The sequence below is a fragment of the Helicoverpa armigera genome, chromosome 27 (assembly GCF_030705265.1).
Source record: "Helicoverpa armigera isolate CAAS_96S chromosome 27, ASM3070526v1, whole genome shotgun sequence".
Lineage (NCBI taxonomy): Eukaryota > Metazoa > Arthropoda > Insecta > Lepidoptera > Noctuidae > Helicoverpa > Helicoverpa armigera.
This window is the reverse complement of record NC_087146.1, coordinates 3,125,189-3,150,766: the sequence shown is the minus strand read 5'-3', so window position 1 is coordinate 3,150,766 and position 25,578 is coordinate 3,125,189. Positions and strand designations below refer to the sequence as shown.

The 25,578-nt window shown below is 36.6% G+C and overlaps 1 protein-coding gene across 1 annotated transcript; it reads left to right on the top strand.

The window, feature by feature from the left end:
• The first annotated feature begins 2,960 nt into the window (after nt 1-2,960).
• Nucleotides 2,961-25,578, top strand: Flz (filzig). Its single transcript, XM_021325088.3, has 8 exons — nt 2,961-3,289; nt 19,755-21,910; nt 22,296-22,437; nt 22,924-23,110; nt 23,614-23,798; nt 24,272-24,387; nt 24,858-24,977; nt 25,400-25,578. Exons 1-8 carry the CDS (start codon nt 3,154-3,156, stop codon nt 25,562-25,564), a joined length of 3,207 nt encoding a protein of 1,068 aa, XP_021180763.3. The 5' UTR covers nt 2,961-3,153; the 3' UTR covers nt 25,565-25,578.

Below are 25,578 nucleotides of genomic sequence, written 5' to 3'. Positions count from 1 at the left end.
TAGTTGGCTAATCTCCTTACATGAGAACAGCCGCCGTAGCCGATAATCGGCTAGGAGGACATCATCATCAGTCTACAGTCTGCTTAAAACCGGCTTCAAAAATCCTTTCTCGTGAGTAAACAAAAAAAAAGTTTTGTAAGTACAATTATTTGCTTTTTTTACCGACGCTCCGTAAATATCGTACACAAATAAACTTTCTATTGTGCCGCGCTGTGTCGAATACTTTATCGATGATAGCTAGTGATGTGCGCGTAATTTATCGATGTTTGTGTTGCAAAGTGACATCTTTGTAAATTATGGCCGTTCCTGTTCAATGTAGGTATTTGTAAAGTTAAATGAATTTAAATTGGAGTTTAAGTGATTTCCGTGGCAGTTTTTTTTTTGTGATTTTTAAATAAGTGAAATTCGGTTTAAGTGTGTATTTATGTGGTTGACAGTTTTAAGTGTCATTAAAAAAATCTTTAAGACAGGAATGAATGTGCCTGGTTGTAGTAATTCCTAACGAACGCCTTACAGTCACCACCTAAAGCAAGATTTGTAACAAAACGATCACACTATCGACTTCGCCCGTACGTTGCAACAAAAGGTTTATCGATATCATTGTTAGACATCCCTAATCACCTAGACGTGACCTCTAAGCGAAAGTCTAACCGTCAAGGAGACTAGTGATGTGCATTAAACTAAGTAAAATCACGCATCGATATCTTACGACAAAAATGTTAAACCATTGATTTGACACACTTTAATCAAGAAAATGAAAGTCGATAAAGATATTATTTATTAAGTGGAATGAGTAACGCTTGGTGAGTCAGCTGATTCGCTTTAAATGTTACGGAAATATCGACATCTTGATAAAAAGGAGGGGCTCGGATGAAGACTACCTACGTAAGAGACGAAAACACGAGGAAAATTGTTAAAAAGTGTAAACCCAAATAAATGTAGTAGAGTAATCTTTTGCGTTTTGTTTTCCTTAAAATACTGCATTTTTGCCCTCTGTGTACCTACCAGGGCCGCACAGGAGGGTTGTAGTACTGTATTGAAACATGGTGGAACATGGACCTTAAAAAGTGTGGATTTTCGAATCCACCTTAAACACGCCCACACCTTATTTTATTAGACTTACCACACTTTAGATTTAAGAACTGATAGTAGTAACTTGCGCATTACCATTCATCTCATATTGATCTATGAGCCTGATCAAACTATCGAACGATTAAAAGTTTTCAATATGCACCTTAAATCTCAGTAAAGCGAACTTTGAACGACCTATAAAATATTGTAAGCACTTCTTTTTTTATTAAATGAGTGTCTATGGAGTTTCTTACCGGTTCTTCTCCATAAGACCCACTTTTTGGAACCACGCAACTAGCTTGAGTAATAGGTCATCTCAGTTTGTTTAAAACTGAAATGTTTTGTGAAGAATTTTATTTAACTTAAAAAATATAACTCCGTAGGTTATATTTTTAAGCATTAAGGTTATATTCTTTGCAATAAAGAAACATTATGCATTTGTATGAAAAGACGTTACCCATTTTTTTATTGCTTAACTATAAATTGAAAGATGACACAAAAATAATATGGACAACCACAAATAAATGTCCTTCTCTAAGTAGATAAAAAAAGAAAAAACATTATTCCTATTTAAAATATCTTCACAAGTTTACCGATTAATATATTTATAGTTTATTTGCTTTGTATTAGGCTAGTCTTGACAGTCTTGAAATCTGTGTCAACCTTTAAACTAAATTGCTACTTATCTTAATCACCAATCTGATCACCAATAATCACATCAACAGTTATTTAAATTTTTTCCTCTACACATAAATATTATAACACTAGCTAACACCAGTGGTTTCACTTGTGTCCCAAGAAAACTACTTCCAGCACAAGGGTAAAAAGTAGACTGTATTATTCTGAAGTATAAGCTATACGACTGCCAAGTTTCATCAAAATCCATTCAGTAGTTTTTACGCAAACCAGTGCCAAACATACACACATTCTTACAAACTTTCGCGTTTATAATAAATATTAGTAGGAAGTAGGATATACTTATATTCTTTTATAAAAACCGGTTGCGTGTGATCTAAAGCAGTTTGTAGTTGTTCTAAGTTCTAGTTAAACGAGAACTTTTTTCATATAATTATGTCATTTGGAAGATATGTTAGAACAACTGATATGAGGTCTAACTCGTTAAGTTTTTAACTACGTAAACTTTGAACTGGTTATATTTTGTAATGGATATTAGAAAATTAGTTACCTATTGGTTTTTGTAAGTTTTTTGAGCTAACATTTTCTTTTAGTTTAGTAGTTTTTTAGTGTCGTTAAATTGTGATCCATTATGTTTCTCCATTATGTGTTTAAGTATGTTTTTGTATGTGTTGTGAATGCATTATAAATGTGTTTTCTTTTTTTATATTAAACAAAAGATTTTGATCTAAGCATTTCTATAAAAAAAGTTGAGAAAAAAAAAGTTATAAAAAAGTATAAAAAAACTTTAGAGATGCATAGTTTTATGACCATAGCTGATGCTTAAAACTATTTGATGATAAGTAAAATATGTGATCAATAATCACTCTCACTCCTTATCTTTTCAAAAGATCACAAAGGAACCCAGATAGATCTTTCTTTATCTTTACCTTTAAAAAATACCAAACTGATGATCATTCTAAAGTTCCAAGTTTCACCAGTAGAACCGTAAAAAGAAATGTTTCTCTGTCTCGCTCTAACATATGTCTGTCTCTCACAATTTCTCATTTCACCGTTCACTTGTTTAGCAAGTCGCTAGTTAGTTTGACCGAGTTCCTTCTCGTCATATCTGCTGGTACATTTTCGTTCTTATGCGTGAAGGATAGAGTTGGTTTTTGCCTGTCGAGTGAAAGTAAGATGGCACTTTCTCACAGTAAGTTTGTCGTGGTAATATGTATGTTTCTTATTTTACAGAGTAAAGTTGGTCAGTTGGCTAGTAGGTTCGCAGTCGTAACCACGAACAGACGTCTCGACAAAATAAAAAAATAAATATTACGAAAAACATGCCGAGAACTTGTCGATGCCGCTGAAAAGACTAGGATTTGATATAAAAAAAATGTGAATGTGATCAAAAATCGAACGTCAAAAATTAAGCTTCGATTTTTAGGCGCGAATTTAAACGTCAAAATGACAGTTCGAAAGTGGTTTGATTTTGGGAAATCTTTGCGCCGTAGTGATGTGAAAATGTTGTTTTCAATTTTAGTGATATTGACCGTTTTGGACAATCTGCCCTTAACATGTAAGGGTGAAGATTATGATCGAGGTAAGTTTCATTAAAATACTACCGAATCCCGAAATAAATTGAAGTTTTCTTCATTTTAATAAATCACTTAAGTATATAGGTATCTTAATAATTATAATCGTTAACTTAACCCTTATTTTTAGTCATTTAATTCCAACACCATATACTCAAAACACTCTTACTTCCAAAACTATGACTCAAAAGCCCAAAAACACACATTGATTGACCAAAATAAAAAAAAGAAACTCAGTCGATGACCATTCACACAGTTCTAAATTCAAACAAACGCGACGCGATAAAAAAAAAAAAACAATAGAACCTCTACATCATGGTGATGATAAAAAGTCCATAGACAAACATAGAATACCAGTTGTTGGCGCGAAAGTTGTGACCGGCTGTGGGAAATATGTCACTGTTACTCTAGACATAGACTAGCCATCTTTAATAATTAATATTTATGCACTTTCTTGGGGCGTGTAAATAATTTTATGTAAAGGCAAGTTATTGTGTATATTATTTTAAATAATGGACGAATTCGTAAAATCTATGGAAAGTTAAGTTCACGCAAGACGGTTAACCCACATAAAAAGGTTCATATAAAATTATGTAGACAGATTCCTAGAAGTTACATACCCAAGTAAAAAAATAATAGAGTATGATTACCATAAGAGCATTTCGTATGGCTAATTCTATTGGCATATTTACCCTTATACATAGGTATATAAAGTAATTAAAATGAGTTTGATTTTAAGAAGAAGATAATTAGAAGATGGCATAAAGTACCATAATATAACTCTATGGTTAGATATAAAATTTTGAATATTCCTACAAAATATTAAAATAATTAAAATGGTTTTTAATTGTATCTTAACTTTGATAAATCATAAGATAGAGAATTGAGAACATCTCTCTATTTTTTGACGGTTGAAAAGTCCAGCTAATTACGTACACCAATAATTCTACAAATTACCAATTTCGTTACAGGCTTTTTTTATCGTCCCACTGCTGGGCACAGGCCTCCTCTCACACGGAGAAGGATTGAGTGACAAATTAAAAAATATGTAATTAAAAAATACACCTCATTAAAAGCACAATTTAATCTGAATCACAAAAAAATATATTTCCCTAACAGCTTCTAAGAAAAATCATACAAAACAACCATTTAGACAAACCGCAGACGACAAACTGTGTTGCGGTTAAAATTCACCGTTTAACCGATCATGTGCTTATACCCTTAAACCACGGTTAAACATGTTTGTATGTGGTCACATGGGGTCATTAGAAATGGTTAACTTAGCTGTGGTTAAGTTAAGAAAGTAAAGTACTTACCTTTAAATAATAATGTTCTATCTTGACCTTTATATGTCATACTGACTGTTTCTTGAATTTTCACTCGTGTTATGAGGTAACTACTTCCCGCACTTGGATAAAAAGTAGCTCATGTTCTTTCTTAGGGTCTAGTCTTCCTGTGTACCAAATATCATTGAAATCGGTTCAGTAGTTTTGGCGTGAGAGCCGGGTAAACAGACCAGAGTTAATTCCATATAGGTATATAAATATAATATACCCCCTTACTCATAAAAATCTCTAATCACCTTCTAAGCAACGTTTTAACTAATCACTACTTAAGAAGTAAGAATTCTCTTAAACAGCCCTTAAGTATTACTTATTATTTAATTCACGTTTATAAGTAAGGCTGATAGTTGGTAATATTGGTATAGCAAGAACTAGCTGTTTTGCCTACGTCCTGAGATATTTTAAACAACCAGAAACATCCTGTAACAGAAAATACCATATATTTCCATCTCAATTTTCATGCAAATCGCTTCAGCAATTTTATCGTGAAAGCTAAGAGAAACTTCAGGTAATCATGAATCTAATCAAAGTTTTTAGTCGTTCGATACCTAATCGTTATCATACATCATCATCTCCCGAGCGTTTTCCCAACTATGTTTGGGTCGGCTACCAGTCTAACCAGATGCAGCTGAGTACCAGTGCTTTACAAGGAGCGACTGCCTATCCGACCTCCTCAACCCAGTTACCCGGGCAACACGATACCCGTTGGTAAAACTGGTTGTCAGATTTTATGGCTTCTGAACTACCAAAAACGACTGCTAAAGATGAGACAGATACACAAAGTTAACGTGCCTTCCAAAATAAGGAAAAAAACTTGCTCTGACATACATGATCACCCATCTACGTATCAACCGTGCTAAGCATCGCTTAACATAAGTTATTGTAGGAACCGAATTTGTTCAGTCAAATATATTTTTTAAGATCAGAAATACCTAAAACGAGCAAACAAGGCAAGTTTCTTGCCTTTTCTTCTCCACGAGACCAACTCCTTGGAACCGTGCAACTGTCATAAATTTTCATACCCTGACCTAGGTCTATTTGAAATAGAAGAAAAAATGTGTATGACACAAAAAAAAATACCAAGTACCTACTTAAAAAAATCGTATACACTACGCGTTTTTTTATCGTATGTCCCATCACTATTCGGCCCGCGTAACCGAAAACCCGGTCAGTTACCGAAACTGGTATCGGTGCGTACAACTCTAATGGGGCTACTTTTTCGGACGCGATCACGTTGATTAATTCGAGTCGAGATCGAGTAATGGTCATGGCATACATGGACGGTGCAACTCTATGTGAAAGATTAAGTTGTTATAAGTTATGGAATCTGACGTTACTTTGTGGAAATCTATGACATAAAATGTTAAGAAAAATATGTAGCGTTATTAAGTTGTCATTTGAATTTGACCCTTAATGAACCCTTTCACTGGCTATCGATAAAATGTCAGTAGTTATCCGACAGTCAAGGCTATGTACTAGATAAAAGTCGCTTGTATTTTCTGAAAGACATTGTTATCCGAGATATGTGAAACCAAAAGTTATAAGTTCCTGATAGGGTATTAGGGACTTTTCCAGTGACCGGTGAAACTGGCTATAAATCGTACCTCATGTGAATCATAAGCTTATAACGTCAATATCTAAAAGCCATATGCATTATGACAGTGAGATTACAGCTACCTAACAACACTTGTTCCGTGCCGTGCTTTGCCGTTCATGTGTGCTACGACCTTTACTTTAAGACTTTAAAGATTTCCTGTTTGGTGTATCGCACGATGCATTTCTTTTCCTTTTTATGGAGCTAGTGGGCTTGTTTTTGGAAAAAAAAGTAGTACTTGCAGTATTTTCTCAACGTCAACGTAGGTGGTCAAAAACTTGCTCTCGTTTGTTTAATACTAGCAAGCCGAAAATCTACTTTCGTACCCGGTTAAAATTTATATTAACCTATAATAATTATATATTTAGCCTATGTCACCTGGGGATGGTCTATAGATTTTTTTTTTGTTTGACCCTGAATGCATGTGTATTTTTAGTTTTTTGTTTGTATTCTAAAGCTCCGAAACTATGGAATCGATTTATATAATTATTTCACTGTTGGGAAGCTACACTATCCTAGGGCGACATCCCTACTAATATTATAAACGCGAAAGTAACTCTGTCTGTCTGTCTGTTACGCATTCACGTCTAAACCACTGAAAATCAGTTTAATAAAACTTGGTACAGAGATAGAGTTGACCTTGAGAAAGAACATAGGATGGTTTTTATCCCGGACTTTTGAAGAGTTCTCTTGGAAATGCGATATAACCGAACTTGATGCGCCGCGGGCGGAAGCTAGTAGGCTATATTTTATCAGTTTACGAAAAGTAGTTTCCCCGAGAAACAAATGAAACCATGAGAAACAGATACCTACTGAACTAAAAAATGTAGACTCATGTAGTCTTGTTTTTTCAAAAATTCGAAAGGTAGATTGAGTTGATAGCTAGTTACCTAAACTATGTTACTTAAACTATGTTTATTTTCCATTCCTGGTTTTACGATTTCTCTTCAGAATAAAGATAGGTGTAATTCCGTTAATTTTATTTAACAATGTATGGCCTACCGTGTGAATAAGCCCTTGTGACCGAAACTCATTATTTACTTATTTATTATCTTGATAATTTTGTGTCCTATTGTTATGTGTAATTTGGGAACCTTAGTGAAGTGAAAACCAACAAATAAAATAGTCAATTATTTTTAATATAGGTACCTACAACTTTATCATATTATCACACTTATATTATTCACTAGGTATCTGTTTCTCGCGGTTTCTCCAGGGTGAGGTTGAAATACTCGTACCTGGATAAAATATAGCCTATGTCACCCAGGAAGATTGTAGCTTTCCAACAGTGAAAGAATTTCTATACATATAATAAATCTGTAAAAAAACTGTGTCTGTACATTGAATATATTAAAAAAATAATAATTGAGTGGAGCTTAGAAACTGTAATGGAGCACAAATCCAAAAAAAAATTCTGTCTGTTTGTCTGTATGTCTGTATGTCTGTTTGTTTGTACACGCTAATCTTCCGAACTACTGAACGGATTTCAATGATTGACATGTCATCGATACGAAAGAAGAATGTGTAATGTGTCCCTAATACTATAAGCCTTTTTATCCATCTGTATCAGTAATTTTCTCAGGAAGCAAGTGAAACCGCGGGAGTTATCATACCATCGCGAAGTTCTAAAACAATTTTCCTTTCATTACAAATAGTTCTACTAAAACAAATGAACATACAAAAACAATTTCACTTTCAAAAGAGGTCGCTACCAAAATCAAAATGTAACTATATTAAATGTTATCCAAAATGTTTTTGAGGTCAGAATACAGTTAAAACCATGGTCGAAATACCTCGGTTATCTGATCGCCTGTATTTAACCGTGAGTCATGAGTTTAACGATTCTTCTTTAATGAGTTAACTGCCCTTTCGTATCTCTGGTTAAGGATTTTGGTTAGTTAAAGTACAATTTATGAACCTTAAAATGAGATGAGAAAGTGAGAAAGTTTTTCGTGGTGAGAAATGTATCGTTAATCTTTTTGAGTTTATGACGGCTTGAATTTTCAAAATCGGTACCTACATGAATTAAGGTGATTTTATTGGTTTGCATTTTAGGGGTAGTCGCATAAACTACTGAGTGGTTTCAGATATAGCTTAACTGTAAGAGAAGCACTCAATTCCTAAATACCATAGACCACTGAAGTTTTTTTACCGAAAACTTTAGCAAGTTTAAGTTTGTATAAACTATACAAACATAGGTACATATTTTGAGAGCATATTGTAAGAACATGTTGATTGTGTATGTTCGATTTATTAAAACTGGTGATTATTATAACACAAAAAAATGCTTTAAAAATTGCTTATGCATAATGGCGCTTATCTAAGTAGTTTTTATTCAAACAAATATAAAATGCACTGCTAAAGATGCCATCGAATTTAGATCTTCTTTCTACTAAATAAATACTAGATCTATCAAATAGATAGGTTTGAATACAGACATCCGATTCGTATCTAGAAAATTAGAAATCTAAATAAAATAGATCTGATTGATGAATAATTCTGTCTAAGTATACTTTCCATTTTCTATAGAAAGCGATCTATTTCTCTATGGTAAATAGGCTTCACATTTATTTATACTAATATGGTAAAGCTGTCGTTACGGGTAGTCAGAAGCCAGTAAGTCCGACACCAGTCTAACCAAGGGGAATTGGGTTGCCCGGACTGGGTTGAGGAGGTCAGATAGGGCAGTCGCTTCTTGTAAAGCACTGGTACTGAGGTTCATCCAGTTAGACTGGAAGCCGACCGCAACATAGTTGGGAAAAAGGCTCGGAGGATGATGATGGTAAAGCTGAAGAATTACTTTGTTTGAATAAATATCAAGAACCACTTCGAGGTTCGATGAATAGTTTTAGTGTTAGATAGCCCATTTATCGAGAAAATCTATAGGCTAAATTTTAATCAGGTCTGCGAAGTAATTTCTACGGGTCGCGGGGCTAACTGCTTGCGGTAACAATTTTTCAAATAACCAGCCAGCAATCTGAGTAAATTATTTTCTCACAAATTCAAATATAATTACAATATTAGGTATAGTTACAATTACTTACTGGCTGAGCTATGTGTCAGTATGGCCTGCCTCGAAAAATGGGCTGTTCAACCCTGAAATCATTTCAATCGGGTCAGAACGTCAGCTTTATAATATGAGTAAAAAATCTACAAACCCTTAAAAATTAATAAACCCAACTATAAAACAACAAAAATCCCAATTAATTTTCGCAGCCCATTCAAACTCGGCTTCAATATCAAACAAAAGTTAGCCAGTACAGTTGTTTGAAAGTAAAATGTTTGGGTCACAGAAAGTGAAACTCATAGACGAGGCAGGTGTACGAATGGTACTTGAATCTGGGTTTATAGACACAGGTAAGGCGCGTCTGTCGTTTGTGCGGGTTTTTGAGGTCAATTTCAAGTTGTATTTCGATTTTAAGGTCGCGGAAATTGAGGATGATTAGAGGGGTACTGACTTTTTGAACATACATACTCTTTTTACGATGTTTTGAATGAAAAAGCAAGCCGATTGTTAGCTAAAATGGCTGTTCTTATATTAAGAGACCAGCCAGCTGCGCAGGACATATTACAGTGCACAAGCATTTGCGCAGACACAGATGCACTCCCTATTCCTTTACCCTCATAGCCCGATAGGACCGCCATCCGACCGGACAGAGATCAGGCGCAGTACCGACATTTACGTGCTCTCTCATGCACGGATGTATTAATCACCAACTTATAGACTCCGGGTGAAAGTTTCTAAAACCCACAAAGCGACGTAGGCCCGACCCGGGAATTGAACCCAGGACTCCATATACAGTAAACGCACTTCAATAAGAGTATACCAAATACTCAGTCTTTATCCGGGTATTTCAAGTCAGCAAAAGTCAGCAACCAAACATAGAATCTGCAACCTCATCTTCAAAGAAAAGGCTTATTAACCTCTGCACCACAATGATGACTCTTATGTTACTACACACCTTTTTTCTTTTTTATTTAATCCATTTGTTTGCCGGTATCTCGGAAACCGGACGGAATTTGTTAAAACTTTCACTAGCATACCTGTGTGATATGTCTTGTCTTGTATGCATCATATTGTATTTTAGGAAATAATGCTTGAGTCATCTTTTACGAATTTAGTAAGTCACGTAACAGTTGGTTTTGTTCCAATTGTGACTATTTCCGACAGCTTAGATTGATGAAGAAGAAGTAAGTTACAGAAAAACAAACGATTTTTTTATGATGGTGGATAAAGAATTATTAATATTATCAGTTTGGCAATTTTTATGCATTTTTAGGGTTCCGTACCCAAAGGGTAAAACGGGACCATATTTTTTTCGCTCCTCTGTCCTTCCGTCCGTCTGTCACCAAGCTGTATCTCATGAACCGAGATAGTTGGAGAGTAGAAATTTTCACTGATGATGTATACTGAAAACTAGAACAAAATAAATATTTTGGGGGGCTCCCATACACCAAAGGGATTTTTTTGCTCATTTTCAAAATAATGGTACCTACCCTTCGTGCGCGATTCCGACTCGCACTTGGCTGGTTTTCTTTTGTGACTTAAAAATAGCTGTGTTATGTTTTTTTATAACATTCCAATGCTTCTATGCAAAAAATAGCAACCAGAGAAAATCAAGCAAACATGAAATCTCGCACATATTTCTATTTGTTTGAACCGTGCCCAAATCAAACTATTCTACTTTTAGAACTAATACTGATCTGTTAAAAATAACGTTTGTCTTATGTTTCTCTCAAAATAAAAGATTTTATGACTGTGTTGTTGATTTAGTGGTTCTCGACACGAGCCCCGGCTTAAAATTAGCTAGTAAGTAGTGAATACATATAGTATAATATAGTAATAGTCCTAGTCAAACTTTGCAGCTCTTAATTAATCATCGTCTGTCTAGACTTTTCCCACCACATAGGTACGTATAATCACATACCATTATTTTAAAACACAAGTGTTTTACATGGACCAACTGCCTATACTATAACCAAGTAAGCTGAGATTCCTAGATAAGACTGGGTTGTCAGATTTTCTGGTTTCTGACAACCCGTAACGACTGTCAAAAAAAACATTAACATTCCACTAATCTATAACGGATTGAGGTAGGTTAATGTGCTGTGTCTCTATGCCTCTATACTTTTGTTTAACGACGTCAAAAATCATCAAATGACCCCTCCCTCTGAGGGTTAGCAGCGGCGAGGGAGTGTCAGACTCCTACTGATTAAAAACCGTCGTGTTCCGTCGTACGCCTTTTATGTACCAGGGCTGCGGTAACTCTTTCGAACAATCCCGCAGCCCCGGCTGTCCTCTATACTTCCGTTATATATTTACGGAAGCTACATAAAAGTATAAAGTCGTGGTAAGAACTACACTATCTACTTATCAAAATGATCTTACACACATTACGATTCTCATAAACATTAAAAACCACATGTTGACTTTGTTGACACTTATAACAAACGAAGCGAACAATATTTACTTTTGAATTCACGCAGTGAAAGTTTTAGAAATTGTCGTACAAATTGAATTACCTATTACATTGTTCAGTCTATGAAATTTTACAAGTTTTCTCTATTACTCAATTGCGGAGAAATGGGGGTTATGTGTATTAGGACTTTTTATTTTCATGTCACTGTTACTTGTTACGCCTACGCCAATGATTTAAAATAAACTGGTATCACTTTAATGTTATTTCTAACTTACCTACTTTATAATATAACCTATGATCAATCGACTCGTGCAGCTGTTCGTGGCTAAGGACGAACTCCTTAGCTTTCTTAAACTATTTTGGTAAAAAAATTGGTATTGGTATGCTGCTTTTCCTATTAAGCTATTTATCCTTTACTTGTTTTCGACCTTTACTAGTTTTTTACCAAGGGTTTTCAGCCGCAAATTGGGTTATCCAACACTGAATGAATTTACATATCGGACCAGTATTTCTCAAGATGATGAAGTAGACGGGAAGCCGACCCCAACATATTTCAAAAAAAGGAAAAGGGCTCGGAGGATGATGATGACCAGTTGTTCTTAAGATAGCGATAAACCAACAAACCTTTAAGCTTATTAATATTAGTTTAGATTAGTTCATAAACTTCTAAAACAGAGGTTTTTTTCTTTACATTTCTAAATACGATACGTACACTTTCGTATCATCATCTAAGTAGCTTGTAAATGAAACCGAGGGAAACAAGTTGTATGTAAATGAATCTAGTAGCGCGTCATATAAAGTTTTTTCAAAACAATAGACAAGACTTTTTACTGTCTCCCGTCTTCCATTGAACTCTTGACTTGCATGAGAATAGTTTTTGTTATAAATGTAACAGAAACATAGTTCTCAACTTTGAATGTGATTACCTGGTTTTTATTTTAATAGACAACTATTGTTTGTTCTTTTTAAATGTTTGTACCTACTTTTTTTGGGTTCTGACAACCCATAATGACTGCCAATGATGTTCAAACTACTCCAGGACTTTTTTTTTTGGGAAATCATCACATGACCTCCTGTAGACTCTCTGACGTACCACCCGCTCGAGTATGTGCAGGGCCGCGGTAACTCTTGCCAACAATCCCGTAGCCCCGACGACTCCAGAGCCTACTAATTCAAACTCCTCATGACCATGATGATGATGGTCATCTATTCACGGACCGCGCCAAGTTATGCTTGACTTTAAAGTCGATCGTTCCACGCTTTTGGTTTTTAACCATTTTTTTGGTGGGAAATCTAGACCCCTAGTATCAATTCATCATCATCATCATCATCTCAGCCATAGGACGTCCATTGCTGAACATAGGCCTCCCCCTTAGATCACCACAGATACTTACCTGTTGGAGGCGACCTGCTCAAGCGTCTTGTATCAATTGGACATACATAAAAGGCCTGCGAAGGAACATTATGGTTTTACAGTAACAGTCTGACACTCAATAACCGCTGCAAACCCACAGCGGGAGGAGTCATTTGATGATTCCCATCCAAAATAGCCCCGGCAGGCATAACTAACCTTAGTCAATGTCTGCAGATATGCCTACCGTACAATTATGACGCTCGCTCGCGAGACTGCAGCGGCATCGGGTATGCGTTTCTATCACGCTCTGTTTAGCAAATAGGTGCACTTCCGTCTGTGCTGCAGGGTGGATGTGCTTGTTGGTGTCCCTCGCAGAATTTGCGAAAATAATACTTAAAAAGACATTTGTAATGCAATAAACTTTGTTCGTTTGCTTGAATGTACTAATCTCAGGAACTACTTGTCAGTATTGAGAACTTATTGTAGCGTTTGATAGCGTATTTATCGAAGAAGGCGTCGAGGGAGAATTATTTCATGAAAACCAATATTGTAAAACCTGTGACACTCACAAATATCGTAGCTTTCTACAGGAAAAATAATTTTCGAAATCGCTCCAGTAGATCGAGAGAATATACCTACACCAACATCACCAAGTCACAATTTACAAACTTCTTTATATCACTTACTACTATACGGACGAACGAAAGGGAAAGATGTAAATAGTGACCACTCGGTTTGACCACTAAATCTCAAACACCGTAAAGCAAACAGCATACTGCTTACGCATTTAAAAAATGAAAAACAAATTGATTTAGGAACACAGCATAAAAATACATAGTAGACAACAGGTGCACTCACCCGACTTCAGAGATGAATGAACGTGAAGATCTTAGAGATACATAACAGATATAATATGACAGGCATTGACTTACAAAACACTGCTACAATTTCAAATGAGAAATAACCTTGACGAGGAAAATTCAGTATTTTTCCTGATCGAGTGAGCCGCAGGTTTAATCACTTAACAAGCCCTAGTGTCAGAGTTTTCTCAAATACTGTCGGCCTCTGACGTGGAATTGTAACAACGACTGCTACTGAGTAGCGTTCGGGGACGCCGGTGTCACGTGACTTCCCAGGTACGGGGGTGTAACACCGACAGCTTCCAGGCTTCGAGTTGCTTTGAGAAAATTTCTGAAATCCAGAAAAGGCGTTTTCGGCTCGACCCAAATATAATTGTTTATTTTAATGCGTTCGTCTAATACCACCTTGGTCGCAATTTTATCACATAGGGGACATTTATTGATTGCATAACGACATTGTTCATACCTACCTACTATGTACTGATAAATTCTCTATCCAACTTTGTTTTGGAGTATGAAAGTAGTGATAAATAAATAAATTCGCTATACAACACATAAAAAAAAATGAAAATCAACTCAAATCGGACCGATAAGTTCGCTAAACCAAAACTATCCTCTGTAATACAACCATAGATATGATATTGTTTTATCTTACTTAAAATCTGTATTAAAAAGTAAAAGCACAGTGACATAGATTCCGTTCCCCATGTAACAACCAATTAGAGAACCTTTTCTATCTTAATTAGACAACAATGAAAGTTTTGGACCAATTTACCTTTTCTTACTTTTGTCCACAAAAAAGTATAATTCAATTGCTTTGAAGGTAAACAAAAGAATTGGATGAGAAGTTGTCAAAAACTGACAGTTTTATTAAGTTTGAAGGTGAGAATAAACTGTTTTGCGGAGCTGTGACAGACACAAATGTTTCTACTGGGTTACTCGCTCTAGCAATAATTTAGTAAGTAGTAACAAATAACGTGCCAACATTGGACAAATTTCCGCGAATAACCTTTGTGCACGAACATGCAGGCAGTGGACAGCGATGTCATACATATCTTTCGAAGTGAATTATTAATTTCTAGACTATCTTCTATGCAAATGAAAAACGAGTTTGATTGTTTGGTTGAACGGACTAATCTGAGGAACTGCTGGATGGATTTCTTTCAGAAAATAATCTTTCAGAATTAGGTAGCCCATTTACCGAGCGAGGCCATATTCTACTTTTTACCCCATTGCATGAAGAAGTTCCCACAAAATGTGGATGGAAACGCTGTCAAAATGGCTCTATAAAATTCCTCTCCACCTGCATCTTCAAAATCCATTTCAAACTATTGAAAATTACATAAACAGCAGAACGAATCTGTCTCTGAATGCACCGTCGAAAATGAGAGTAACTTTCACTGCATGACGTCATCGTTCGCTTTTTGTTATATTATTGTGAATATGCTATTGGTTTCTATAGCTCTTGAAGAAGAGCCTAGCTCGTAAAAGCCGAGGAAATCAATCGAACGTAAGTCTGTCCCCCCACCTGCCGGGGCTGCGGGATTGTTCGAAAGAGCTACCGTTACCCTGGTACATAAAAGGCCTACCAAGGAACACGACGGTTTTTAGTCTAGTCTGACACTCCCTCACCGCTGCTAAGACTGCTAACCCACAGCGGGAGGGGTCATTTGATGATTTTTGATGTCGTTTAAAAAACAAAAATCTGTCCCTCACGTCATCATTTTTGTAGGACAGATAAACGGACCAATTTCTTGTAGACCTTTCTGATAAGGACTTTCCTACCGAGTTTTTGTAGGACGTGTTACTTGGATAAAACATAGCAGATAAATCTTATGTCTAATTCACTCTTATGAGAGTGAAGGAATAGAGAGTACACCTGCATCTGCGTGCAGTGCACTATAGTAAATATGTTATATATCTTCTTCTTCTTATATATAAAAATGAATTGCTGTTCGTTAGTCTCACTAAAACTCCAGAATGGCTGAACCGGTTTGGCTTATTTTAGTTTTAAAATGTTTGTAGAGGTCCAGGGAACGTTTAAACGATACGAAGTTCGCGGGATCACCTAGTTTAGGTATATAAGACACCTGCCAAAACGAATGCCCCATATCTCCCCAAAAACAAGCTTTCTCCTTAAAACAAACATTGAACTTGACTCACTAAATAAATGCTCGGAATACTGATTGGAAAGTCAACCTCGTTTGAATATAAAATCGTTGATAATTATTATTCGGCGCGCCAAAACCTTGACCTACAGGTTTTTGAAGCTCAACCGTGGTTTGACATGGTTGTGAGAAGTTCTGTTATTCTGGTAGTCGAAATCTGGTGGATAATGAGCAGTTTGTGGTGGAAAACTAGACTCATGGAGAACAAAATAGTTTGACTTTTAAGAAATGGGTTTAAAAAATAAAACGAGGAAGGATGTAAACCCCTCTAAATCTAGTCTCTGATCCTAAAAATGCAGGCCATAGCCTAGTTTAAGGCTAGTATTACTGCAAAGAGTGTATGTTGTTATTCTTTCTGCAAGTAAATGACTTATGTATGTTTTTTTACTGTTACTTAATTATAGAATTTTAGTAAATAAAAAATAAATATTTTCAAACTCTACCTAATTTTTTTTATGATTTGAAAGTGCTAAATTGTCCATAAGAATACTCGTGATCTAGATTCAGTTATATATTCCTTCGGCCTAAAAAGCATGCCAAATTCACGGCCAACACCTTATTTGAATCAGCTATGCAGACAGACATACTCACTAATTCGAAAGCGTCCAACTCGATCATTTGAAATCGAATAGTCGAATTACTATTCGATCCATGTTTTGATCGACACACATTGTATCCTGATCAATTTTACCGACCCTTCCGGCTTGAGACGTGTAAGTATGTTGAGAGTTTTAGAATTCACGAGACGAGGACGTGACGTGGTTTTGTAATGTGCCAAAAGCGATGCTTTTGGGTGTTGTTATAAGGAGTTCATGTCGTCGGAGAAAATAATAGTAAATACCGCTATTATTTATGTATATGCAAACCTAATCTGAATATGCCTTATGAGTGAGAGATTAACTGTCCATATGACCTCCCAGATAATCAATCCTATAGTAGTAAGTAGTAAAACACTGTTTTATGATTTCTTTTGTCTTATTACAAAACAGACCCTTTTATAAAATATACGTACTTTAAACAGTAGGTACGTATATTTTAAAATAGCAAAAATACATATACGTACTATTTATAGTATTAGCATTTTTGCCATTTTTTGCTCATATTTTTAAAAACTAGTGACATTTATTGTTATGAATTTATGAATGAGATTAAATTATGAGTCGTAACGCTCTCGTCTCGTGAGCTCTAAACAAGACTTTTAATTCATCATTCATACGAAGTTTGAGACAGCAAGCGGGTCAAATTCTTGACACTATTTAGGCTTTATTAATAGGCTTGTCTGGTTTTATTATGATTTTATTATGCCATAAATAATCTACATGATATCTTTAGGCATTCCTTTGTAAAAAATGAAAGTGCTCGTTAAATCGTCCTTATAAATGGGACGGAGATTCCGGCGCCATATTGGTTTTAGCCTACGTCAGAATTGATAGGATTTCTACTGAGTATGCTTACTTATATAACGACTAGCTGCGTCCCCATGGATTCACCCGCATCCTTTTCCCCTAACAGATACAAAAAGCCTATTTAAGATTTAGATTAGCCGATACAGCCTATATAAGTTCCTTTATGAATAACCAAATTTATATGCGTGAAGAAGTTCCAGCGGGACGTGGGGTGAAACCTCGAAACGAAAAATATAACCTTCGGATATAAAGAAGTACTTACTTACCCTCGAAAAATATAACCTTCTGATATTCTTCCTTCCTTCTGATCTTCCGCAGTTGGATAAAAATGAATGCTTCAAAAACTTATTTCGTGACTAATTAAATAAACTTGCTAAGGTAGGCGCGGCAAGAAAAAACCTAAAAAAAAATAATAAAAAAATCAAAAAAGTAGGACACACTAACCATTATACACAATTATAATATTCAAAACATTACATAAAAATAATCACCTAGACCGGGTTTTTATATGAAACGGAATACTAATTTTATAGTCATGTTTTTTAGCGTTTTTCCTACATAACAGTATCTAACATTCATTGAGTCTAGTTAATATATGTATGATAATAGAAAGAGCAAACTAGAGATACTTTTTGACGAATTTTAGTTTAATTAGCAAATGGAGGTCAGTAGATCGGTAAAATACCGGTTGGTTGATACATGGGAGCTAAAGTTACGTAGACAGAAAGAATCTGTAGGTTTTAATCCTTACTAATATTATAAGGCAATAGTAACTCTGTCTTTGTTGCGTTTTCATGAACTTAATCACTGAACCAAATTAAAAGGAAAGTAGAGCCTCAGAAATGCTACATTTTAACCGGGTGCTGAAAGTTTTTGCCTTGAGATGCAGGTGGAACCGTAGCGAATAAATAATCCTAGCTATTCTCTGGATAGATAAATATGACCAAAACTAGCTGTGTCCTTCGTTTTCACCCACGTTCCTACGGTCTTTCTTCTCATACTTGGATAAAAAGTAGCCTATGTCAAAGACATACTTGCAAACAAGACTAAAATCAATGGAGAAATACAAGCAAAATAATTGCCATACTATCGTACATTTACTATATTTTCTGCTTATATGGCTTATCTTTTTAAAATTGTAAGGCAACCCGTCCAAAAAGCGAACAGGACAAGCAAAGCATAACCAACTACTATTACCCCACAAATCCCCTTCAAAATAACCCAATTGACATAAACGATTTCTGATTTCAACCACGTACAGATAAAATACCAGCAAAGTTTCTTGGCAATCACTTTTAGCCGAGTGAAAACTGAGAAAGTGTCACACATACGTGCAAAAGCTATAATTTACAGCACAAGATGGGGAAATCTTCGTACTCTACCGTGCCTAGATTTTAAACATCCTCTTTAAACTAACAATCTTTCCATACTAATGTTATAGAGCTTGATAAAACTTGTGCGTTCAAACAAACTTATATTTGTTCCTCGGACAAAGGATCAGCATGGCGATCCAACGAGGTAATGCTGCCAGCCTCTTGGGCACGCTCCCAGTTGACAGCGATGGGGATAGAATTTTTCGTCTTTTTTTAGTTTTTTTTTTTTGTTGTTACTAGGATAGTTTTTTATCGTTATTGTAAACATGTAAATAACTAAAGTTAATAAATAAATCACTTTTATTTGTTTGAACAACTCAAAGTCACAGAAACTACTGGTCTGATTTGCAAAAAAAAAAAAACAGTTTCAAATAGATTTATAGAGAAAGACTTTAGGCTTATTTTATCCAGGTGCGTTAAAAAAACATCAAAACACAGGTGAAACCGCAAGTAAACGCTACTGTATGCATATGCTAGAGTATCATAAATCTCGAATATAAAGTTACATTTTGTACAAGTCATCATTCCTATATAGAAACTGGAATTTTGTTTTATGGAGAAACTAACCATGAATCGTGGTTTTATCCGCGCATTTGATCTTCGACCCACCATTACCATATACTATAGTCCTCATAATAATTATTTTCATATTTTTAGCATTTCCAAAAATTAAGATAATTTCAAAATGTTTTGAGTCAATCTTAGCAGGAATGCATCTGAAACTGTTCTACTGACACTGAAGAGTTTAGTTATTTGTGCTAATCTCAGAAAATACTAAACCAATTTGACAAATTCTTACAGCGTCAGAAAGTCCATTTATCGAAGAAGGATATAAATAATATGGGCTACTTCTTAACCTAGTGATTTCAGTAAAACCACTAGCGAAAGCTAGTAAATAATAAACTATCCAAAATCTTAACGAACACTTAATAACCAAACCTCTCTTCTTCCACAGAATCAAGAAAACTCTTCGGAGGCTACAGAATAACCCCCACCTACTGCAAAGCGTCCCGAGCCGCTAAATACAACAGAGGAAACACCATATGCATGTTCAACCACGAATGTTACCAACGAGGGGGAGAAGTAGTCGGCGCCTGCATGGACGGCTTCCTCTTCGGAGCCTGCTGCCAACTCAAGTCTGACAGCCAATCTCACATTCCCAAAGGCCCTGGCATCGTCATGACGAGTTACCTTGACTACCCAGAAGCGACTGAAGGTGATGATTATGATGCCGAAGAGTTGAGCGCTTGGCATAACAGTTACAAGCCTGTTGTGACTCCAGGGTATAAGCCTGCTGATAAGACTGCAGCTACCACGGTGATACCTGAGGATTTGAGCACGGAGGGAGAACACGCTGAAATGATTTCTGAAGGTCTCACACAGATTACAAATACTTTACTCAGTTCACCACCTCAAGATAGTAGTGGTATCATCTATGTGAAACCTAAACCTGATTATTATACACATAGCAGTATAGACCATGGTGGACCAGAAACAATTCTTGTTCACACTAATGGATCTGTAGTAGATAATGTAGTCAGACCGTCTGATTTTAATATCCAACTGTCTTCAATGCAAACAAAACCAACGGTAACTCCTAGTACTTCAACGACAGAAGCTCAGAAGACTGTGTCCACTCATCGGCCTATTAAACCAATATTCAGACCGAAGCCTGTGACATCTACAGAAAGCTACGTGTTAATATCTACGGCAAAAGATACGCAGAAACCTCCAGAATTGTCTTCGATCAACAGTATTATTCAGATGCTGAATGACAGTACTCCCAGTATGAAAGAAGACTCTGTTACTCCATCCATAGATGTTATGGAGACAAAATCATCACCTGCTCCAGCGTATTCCTATACTTACCCAAGTTACTCATCGACTGGTCACTACGTCACGTTAAAACCTACATCTTTATCTACATACTTGACGAAGAAACCTGCGCCAAGCAAAAAGCCTTCTTATGACTATGTGCATACGACGCCGAATAGCTTACCACAAGATGATAAACCTTCATCATACTTCTCTTCGCCAAGCCCTAGTCAGTCTACTAGTCAAGCTATTGACGCTTTTAACAGATATCCCACAGATCCTACTGATTTCGGAGACTTATCTACTTTCAGTTATGTCAGTTCTACTACCACGCAAAGACCGACTACTGCTAAAAAGCCTCCATCTACGAGCTACGTCACTGGTGCCACTCCTGTGAGAAGACCAGCACTGCCTCCTTCACCACCTTACGACAATGTTGACACATTCTCAAGTGTCACGCCAACTGTCATAGTACTTAATGACATACACACAACTAAAACACCACTAGACGCAGACGAACCACAATTCGTGGAAATTTCGCAAGAACCGTTCAAGAAACCTGTGAGTCAGATAACAGTGAACAACCACATAGCTGCAACAAATAACATTTATATGGGAAAACCATCTTATCCAACATCATCTTCCCCTACTGTTGTCATAACTCCAAAACCAGGACTTGTAACTACACCTTATCCCATCAAATCTTCGATAGGTACTCGACCAGCTCCTATCTTGACAAGTCCAATAATGGAGTACACAGAAGCTCCAACGACGAACAAACCAGAAATGCAGACGTCGCCAGATGATCTGATTAACTTCCCACCAGTGAGAAACCCCATGTTGAATGCCACAGGATCAAATCCAGCTCTTTATAATACAAGCATTTCACTATCCGACAACGAACTTGACATGCTTGACGCTGAAATCACAACACCAACTTGGGAAATGGATGACAAACTAAACGAAAAAATGAATGTTTTCGTCAACAAAATCGTTGGCAATCTCCAAGGAACATTCCAAGAGTTACATGACATAGTGATACTGAATAAAAAGCCTAATGAAACTGCGGTTAGGATAACGACTACGACGGTTAAGCCAAAAAGGACTACTCCTACGACGAAAAGGCCATTTTTGACGACGACGAAAAAGCCGCCTTTGAGGACAACGACTTCCAAGCCGACGACTAAGAGGCCTCCAGTGAAGACGACGAAGAAGCCGATTAGGTCTACCACGCCGTATCGACGGCCTCCCACCACGACACAGCCACCGACTACCACTATTCCTGTGAGAAGACCGGTAAGTTGGAGAGATTGTGGTCTAATATTAAAATAAGATGAAAATAGATAATGAAAATAAATAATTTTATTGATGTATTTGAATTTAGAGATACAAATAACAGCAATAATAATATATTGCTGCTGTGTGTGCGTGTATTTACCATTTCTTTGTTTCTAAGCTATCTACCTAACCTAACCCTTTCGAGGTTAGCAGACATAGGTACAGCTCATATTTTTTAGTCTCATGAATACAGACAAGCCAGTGAATGACAATCACTCTAAGGAACAATATTTTTCCCCTTGATAAGACTGATTGTCAGACTTTTTTTTTTGTCATTACCCGTAACGCCTACCAAAAATAACAGACACTAAAGTTGTTCATGTTGCTGATAAAATATTTTCAGGTAACGACCACAAAAAAGCCGAAACCCACTAAGAAGGTGACGACCACCACTCAAGCAGCCACCACATCCACTGAGCTGGCTGACGAGATCACCACGGAGACATACGTCAACGACAAGCCTATAGATTATAATGATAAGAATTGTAAGTATTGTTCAGTACATTTTTGACCTGATGCTCTATGGATAAGGATGGTTGAATGGTTTGAAAAAGTGACTTGATGAATAAAACAATACTGGTAGAAAGACATTTCCTCCACCCGTACATTGTAGGACATCATTAGTTTCCCAACCCTAAAAATACTTGAGTCTCTCACTCACTCATCCCTCATCCATTTGATCGGCTATCGTTCTCTCTGTTTACAAAACTGCTACTTAGCCCATACGTAGTAAAATCCTGTACCTTTTTTTTTGTCCCACAAGATTGACCATAAATGGGCTATTTATTTATTTATTCAGAATATTTAGAAGAATTATTGCATAATAGATTGATGGATGTACAACTTATTTTGATCACAAACCACTAAAATCATCATCAGCATTTTCACTGCCTCTCTATATGGCTGCGGCTTCTTCTACAGAGAAGGAACGAGCATTAATCACCACTAATATCTCCCTTAAAACCTTCCAGTATGTGGCATTCGTCCGCTCGCCAAATCAGGGCGTATCGTCGGCGGCAAGAGTTCCACCTTCGGCGAGTGGCCGTGGCAGGTGCTGGTGAGAGAGTCCACCTGGCTCGGTCTCTTCACCAAGAACAAGTGTGGAGGAGTACTCATCACTAACAAGTTTGTTACTACTGCCGCTCATTGTCAGCCTGGGTAAGTATATTTTTCCGTAGAATTGCCATAGTTTAAACATAAGCATATTTGAAGGGCGCTATTTTCAAAATTATATGTTTTATGTTTGCATATTTTTGTGTTGTATATTATTAGTTTTGTCATATATATTTAAGTTATGTTGATTCAGATATGAAGGATGCTCTTTAAAGTTTCATTTTGAGATTATTGGTGAAATAATCATAACAAGGATGGAATGCTCTAGGACTTTAAATCAAGTCACAAAAAAAATGGTATCTAGTCCGAATTTTGGCCCGAGACCACTAGACAAACAATGGAACTATACATGATAACACATTTTTGTTGGGAGGAATGATGAGATGAATATAATGAATCTCTCTTATAGGCGAATAGAATTATTCAGAAGAAAAAGTAATTATATTCCTTTATCAGATGAAAAGAATTTTTAGAAAAATCCTTTATTTCTCATAGGCGACGGCATGCATGTACATACTAATTAACAATACACATTTCCCATATTCCAGATTCCTAGCATCTCTAGTAGCAGTATTTGGAGAGAACGACATCTCCGGGGACTTCGAGCCCAAGAAGCCAGTCTCCAGAAACGTGAGGAAGGTCATCGTGCACAGATCCTATGATGCAGCGACCTTCGAGAACGATCTGGCGTTGTTGGAACTTGAAGCACCTATTAAGTTTGATGCTCATATCGGTAAGTAAATTTATTATAAATAGACTTCGCTCGCTACTTACTTGAATCTCTAGAGCACAGGCAGGTGCCTGTACCTTGATGTCATCAATGCCCTTTTGCCTTTATCCTTATTACATTTGTGGTCGGTGCAGCATGTTTTCTTCTTTCACTAATCTATTATTTATCGTCATCTCGCGATTTACATTCTTTTTAGCCATATCGACTTTTACACCATCCTTCTATAGTTGCTTTGGTCGACGTCTTTTTTTATATCTATCAACAATCATCCTCAAAACCTTCGTTATGACAAGCGCAACATGGACCTGTTCTATCTACAGTCTCTAGTATACTAAAATTTATCCATGCCATCTCAATCGCAGCCACTTTAGCATAAAAGCGTTATAAACAGACAAATATAAAAAAGTCACTTATTGTAGCATTCAAATACTTTTGTTCTGCTATCATAAAATTATTTTTTTTCTTCTAAATTCCAGTGCCTATCTGCATGCCGCCCGACGAGGCTGACTTCACGGGCCGTGTAGCCACCGTCACGGGCTGGGGACGGCTCAAGTACGGCGGTTCCGTCCCGGCTCTATTGCAGGAAGTACAGGTCTGTATTATACTGTGTACCTATTTTATTTGTTAGAGCTCTGTTAAACTCTCCAACTTCTTTAAGCTGTGCCCTATAGGGTCCCACTTTTATAACATATGGAATGCTAATAAAGACTTGAGTGTTGAGTACCGAGCTCTTCTTAGTGTCCCAGACTCTAGCGTACCTCTATAACTTACTTTTCTGCCTCGGCATACAAAAACTTTTGGCTGGCCGATAGCAAATGTACTCATACATAATAGAGGTATATAGTTTTACGGGCTCATCATATTCAGTCTGAAAGATAGCGCGCACATTACGACGATTGGGTTTCCAGTTTTCCAGTTGGCATCAGACCGAATAACAACTTTGATTGGATTAACAATTACCTTCGAAATAAACTGTCAGTCAACCATCGGTCTAGTCTGCAATGTGCGGGAGCGACGAATTTGAGATAATAGGAATTCTACACAAAATCTCATATTTTCCAGGTGCCTGTAATAGAGAACAGTGCATGCCAAGACATGTTCCAGACCGCTGGTCACTCTAAGAAGATCCTCAAGTCGTTCATCTGCGCAGGGTATGCCAATGGACAGAAGGACTCTTGTGAGGTAAGATTTGGGCTCAACAGTGATATGAAAAACAAAGAAAGCCTTCGTCCCAAGAATGTTGGGATCTGTTTCTAATCATACTGGATGCAGAAGAGTACGAGTGCTTTATACAGAGCCTTATTATTTTACCTGACCTTCTAAAAAATACCTACCTAAGCTAATTACTCTTAGATAAGACGAATTGCCCGACGTTCTATAGCTTCTGATCCATAGCGAATGCCAAAGATGACGGCAGGACCCACCAATTTAAAGACTTCCGATGCACGGTTTGACCACGCCAAGCGGTCTTTAACCTTACAATCAATCTACCCATGCGGCTGTTACTAAACTTCTCAAAAACCATATTATCAGTCACGATAATTTTAAAATGACTTGATGTATATAACCTGTACTTTAATCCAAATATATAATTTGTTTTCCAGGGTGACAGTGGCGGTCCCCTAGTCCTCCAACGCGAAGATGGCAAATGGCAACTAGTTGGCACAGTCTCCCACGGCATCAAATGTGCAGCCCCATTCTTACCCGGAGTCTACATGAGAACTACTTTCTATAAACCTTGGCTAAAGAGCATCACAGGAGTCCATTGAAGTGAGTATGTATA

Coding starts and splice junctions, on each gene's coding strand:
- Flz (XM_021325088.3), top strand. CDS start 3,154: ATGACAGTTCGAAAGTGGTTTGATTTTGGGAAATCTTTGCGCCGTAGT. Junction 23,799..24,271: donor TAAGTTTGATGCTCATATCG/GTAAGTAAATTT, acceptor TCTAAATTCCAG/TGCCTATCTGCATGCCGCCC. Junction 24,978..25,399: donor GACAGAAGGACTCTTGTGAG/GTAAGATTTGGG, acceptor TTTGTTTTCCAG/GGTGACAGTGGCGGTCCCCT.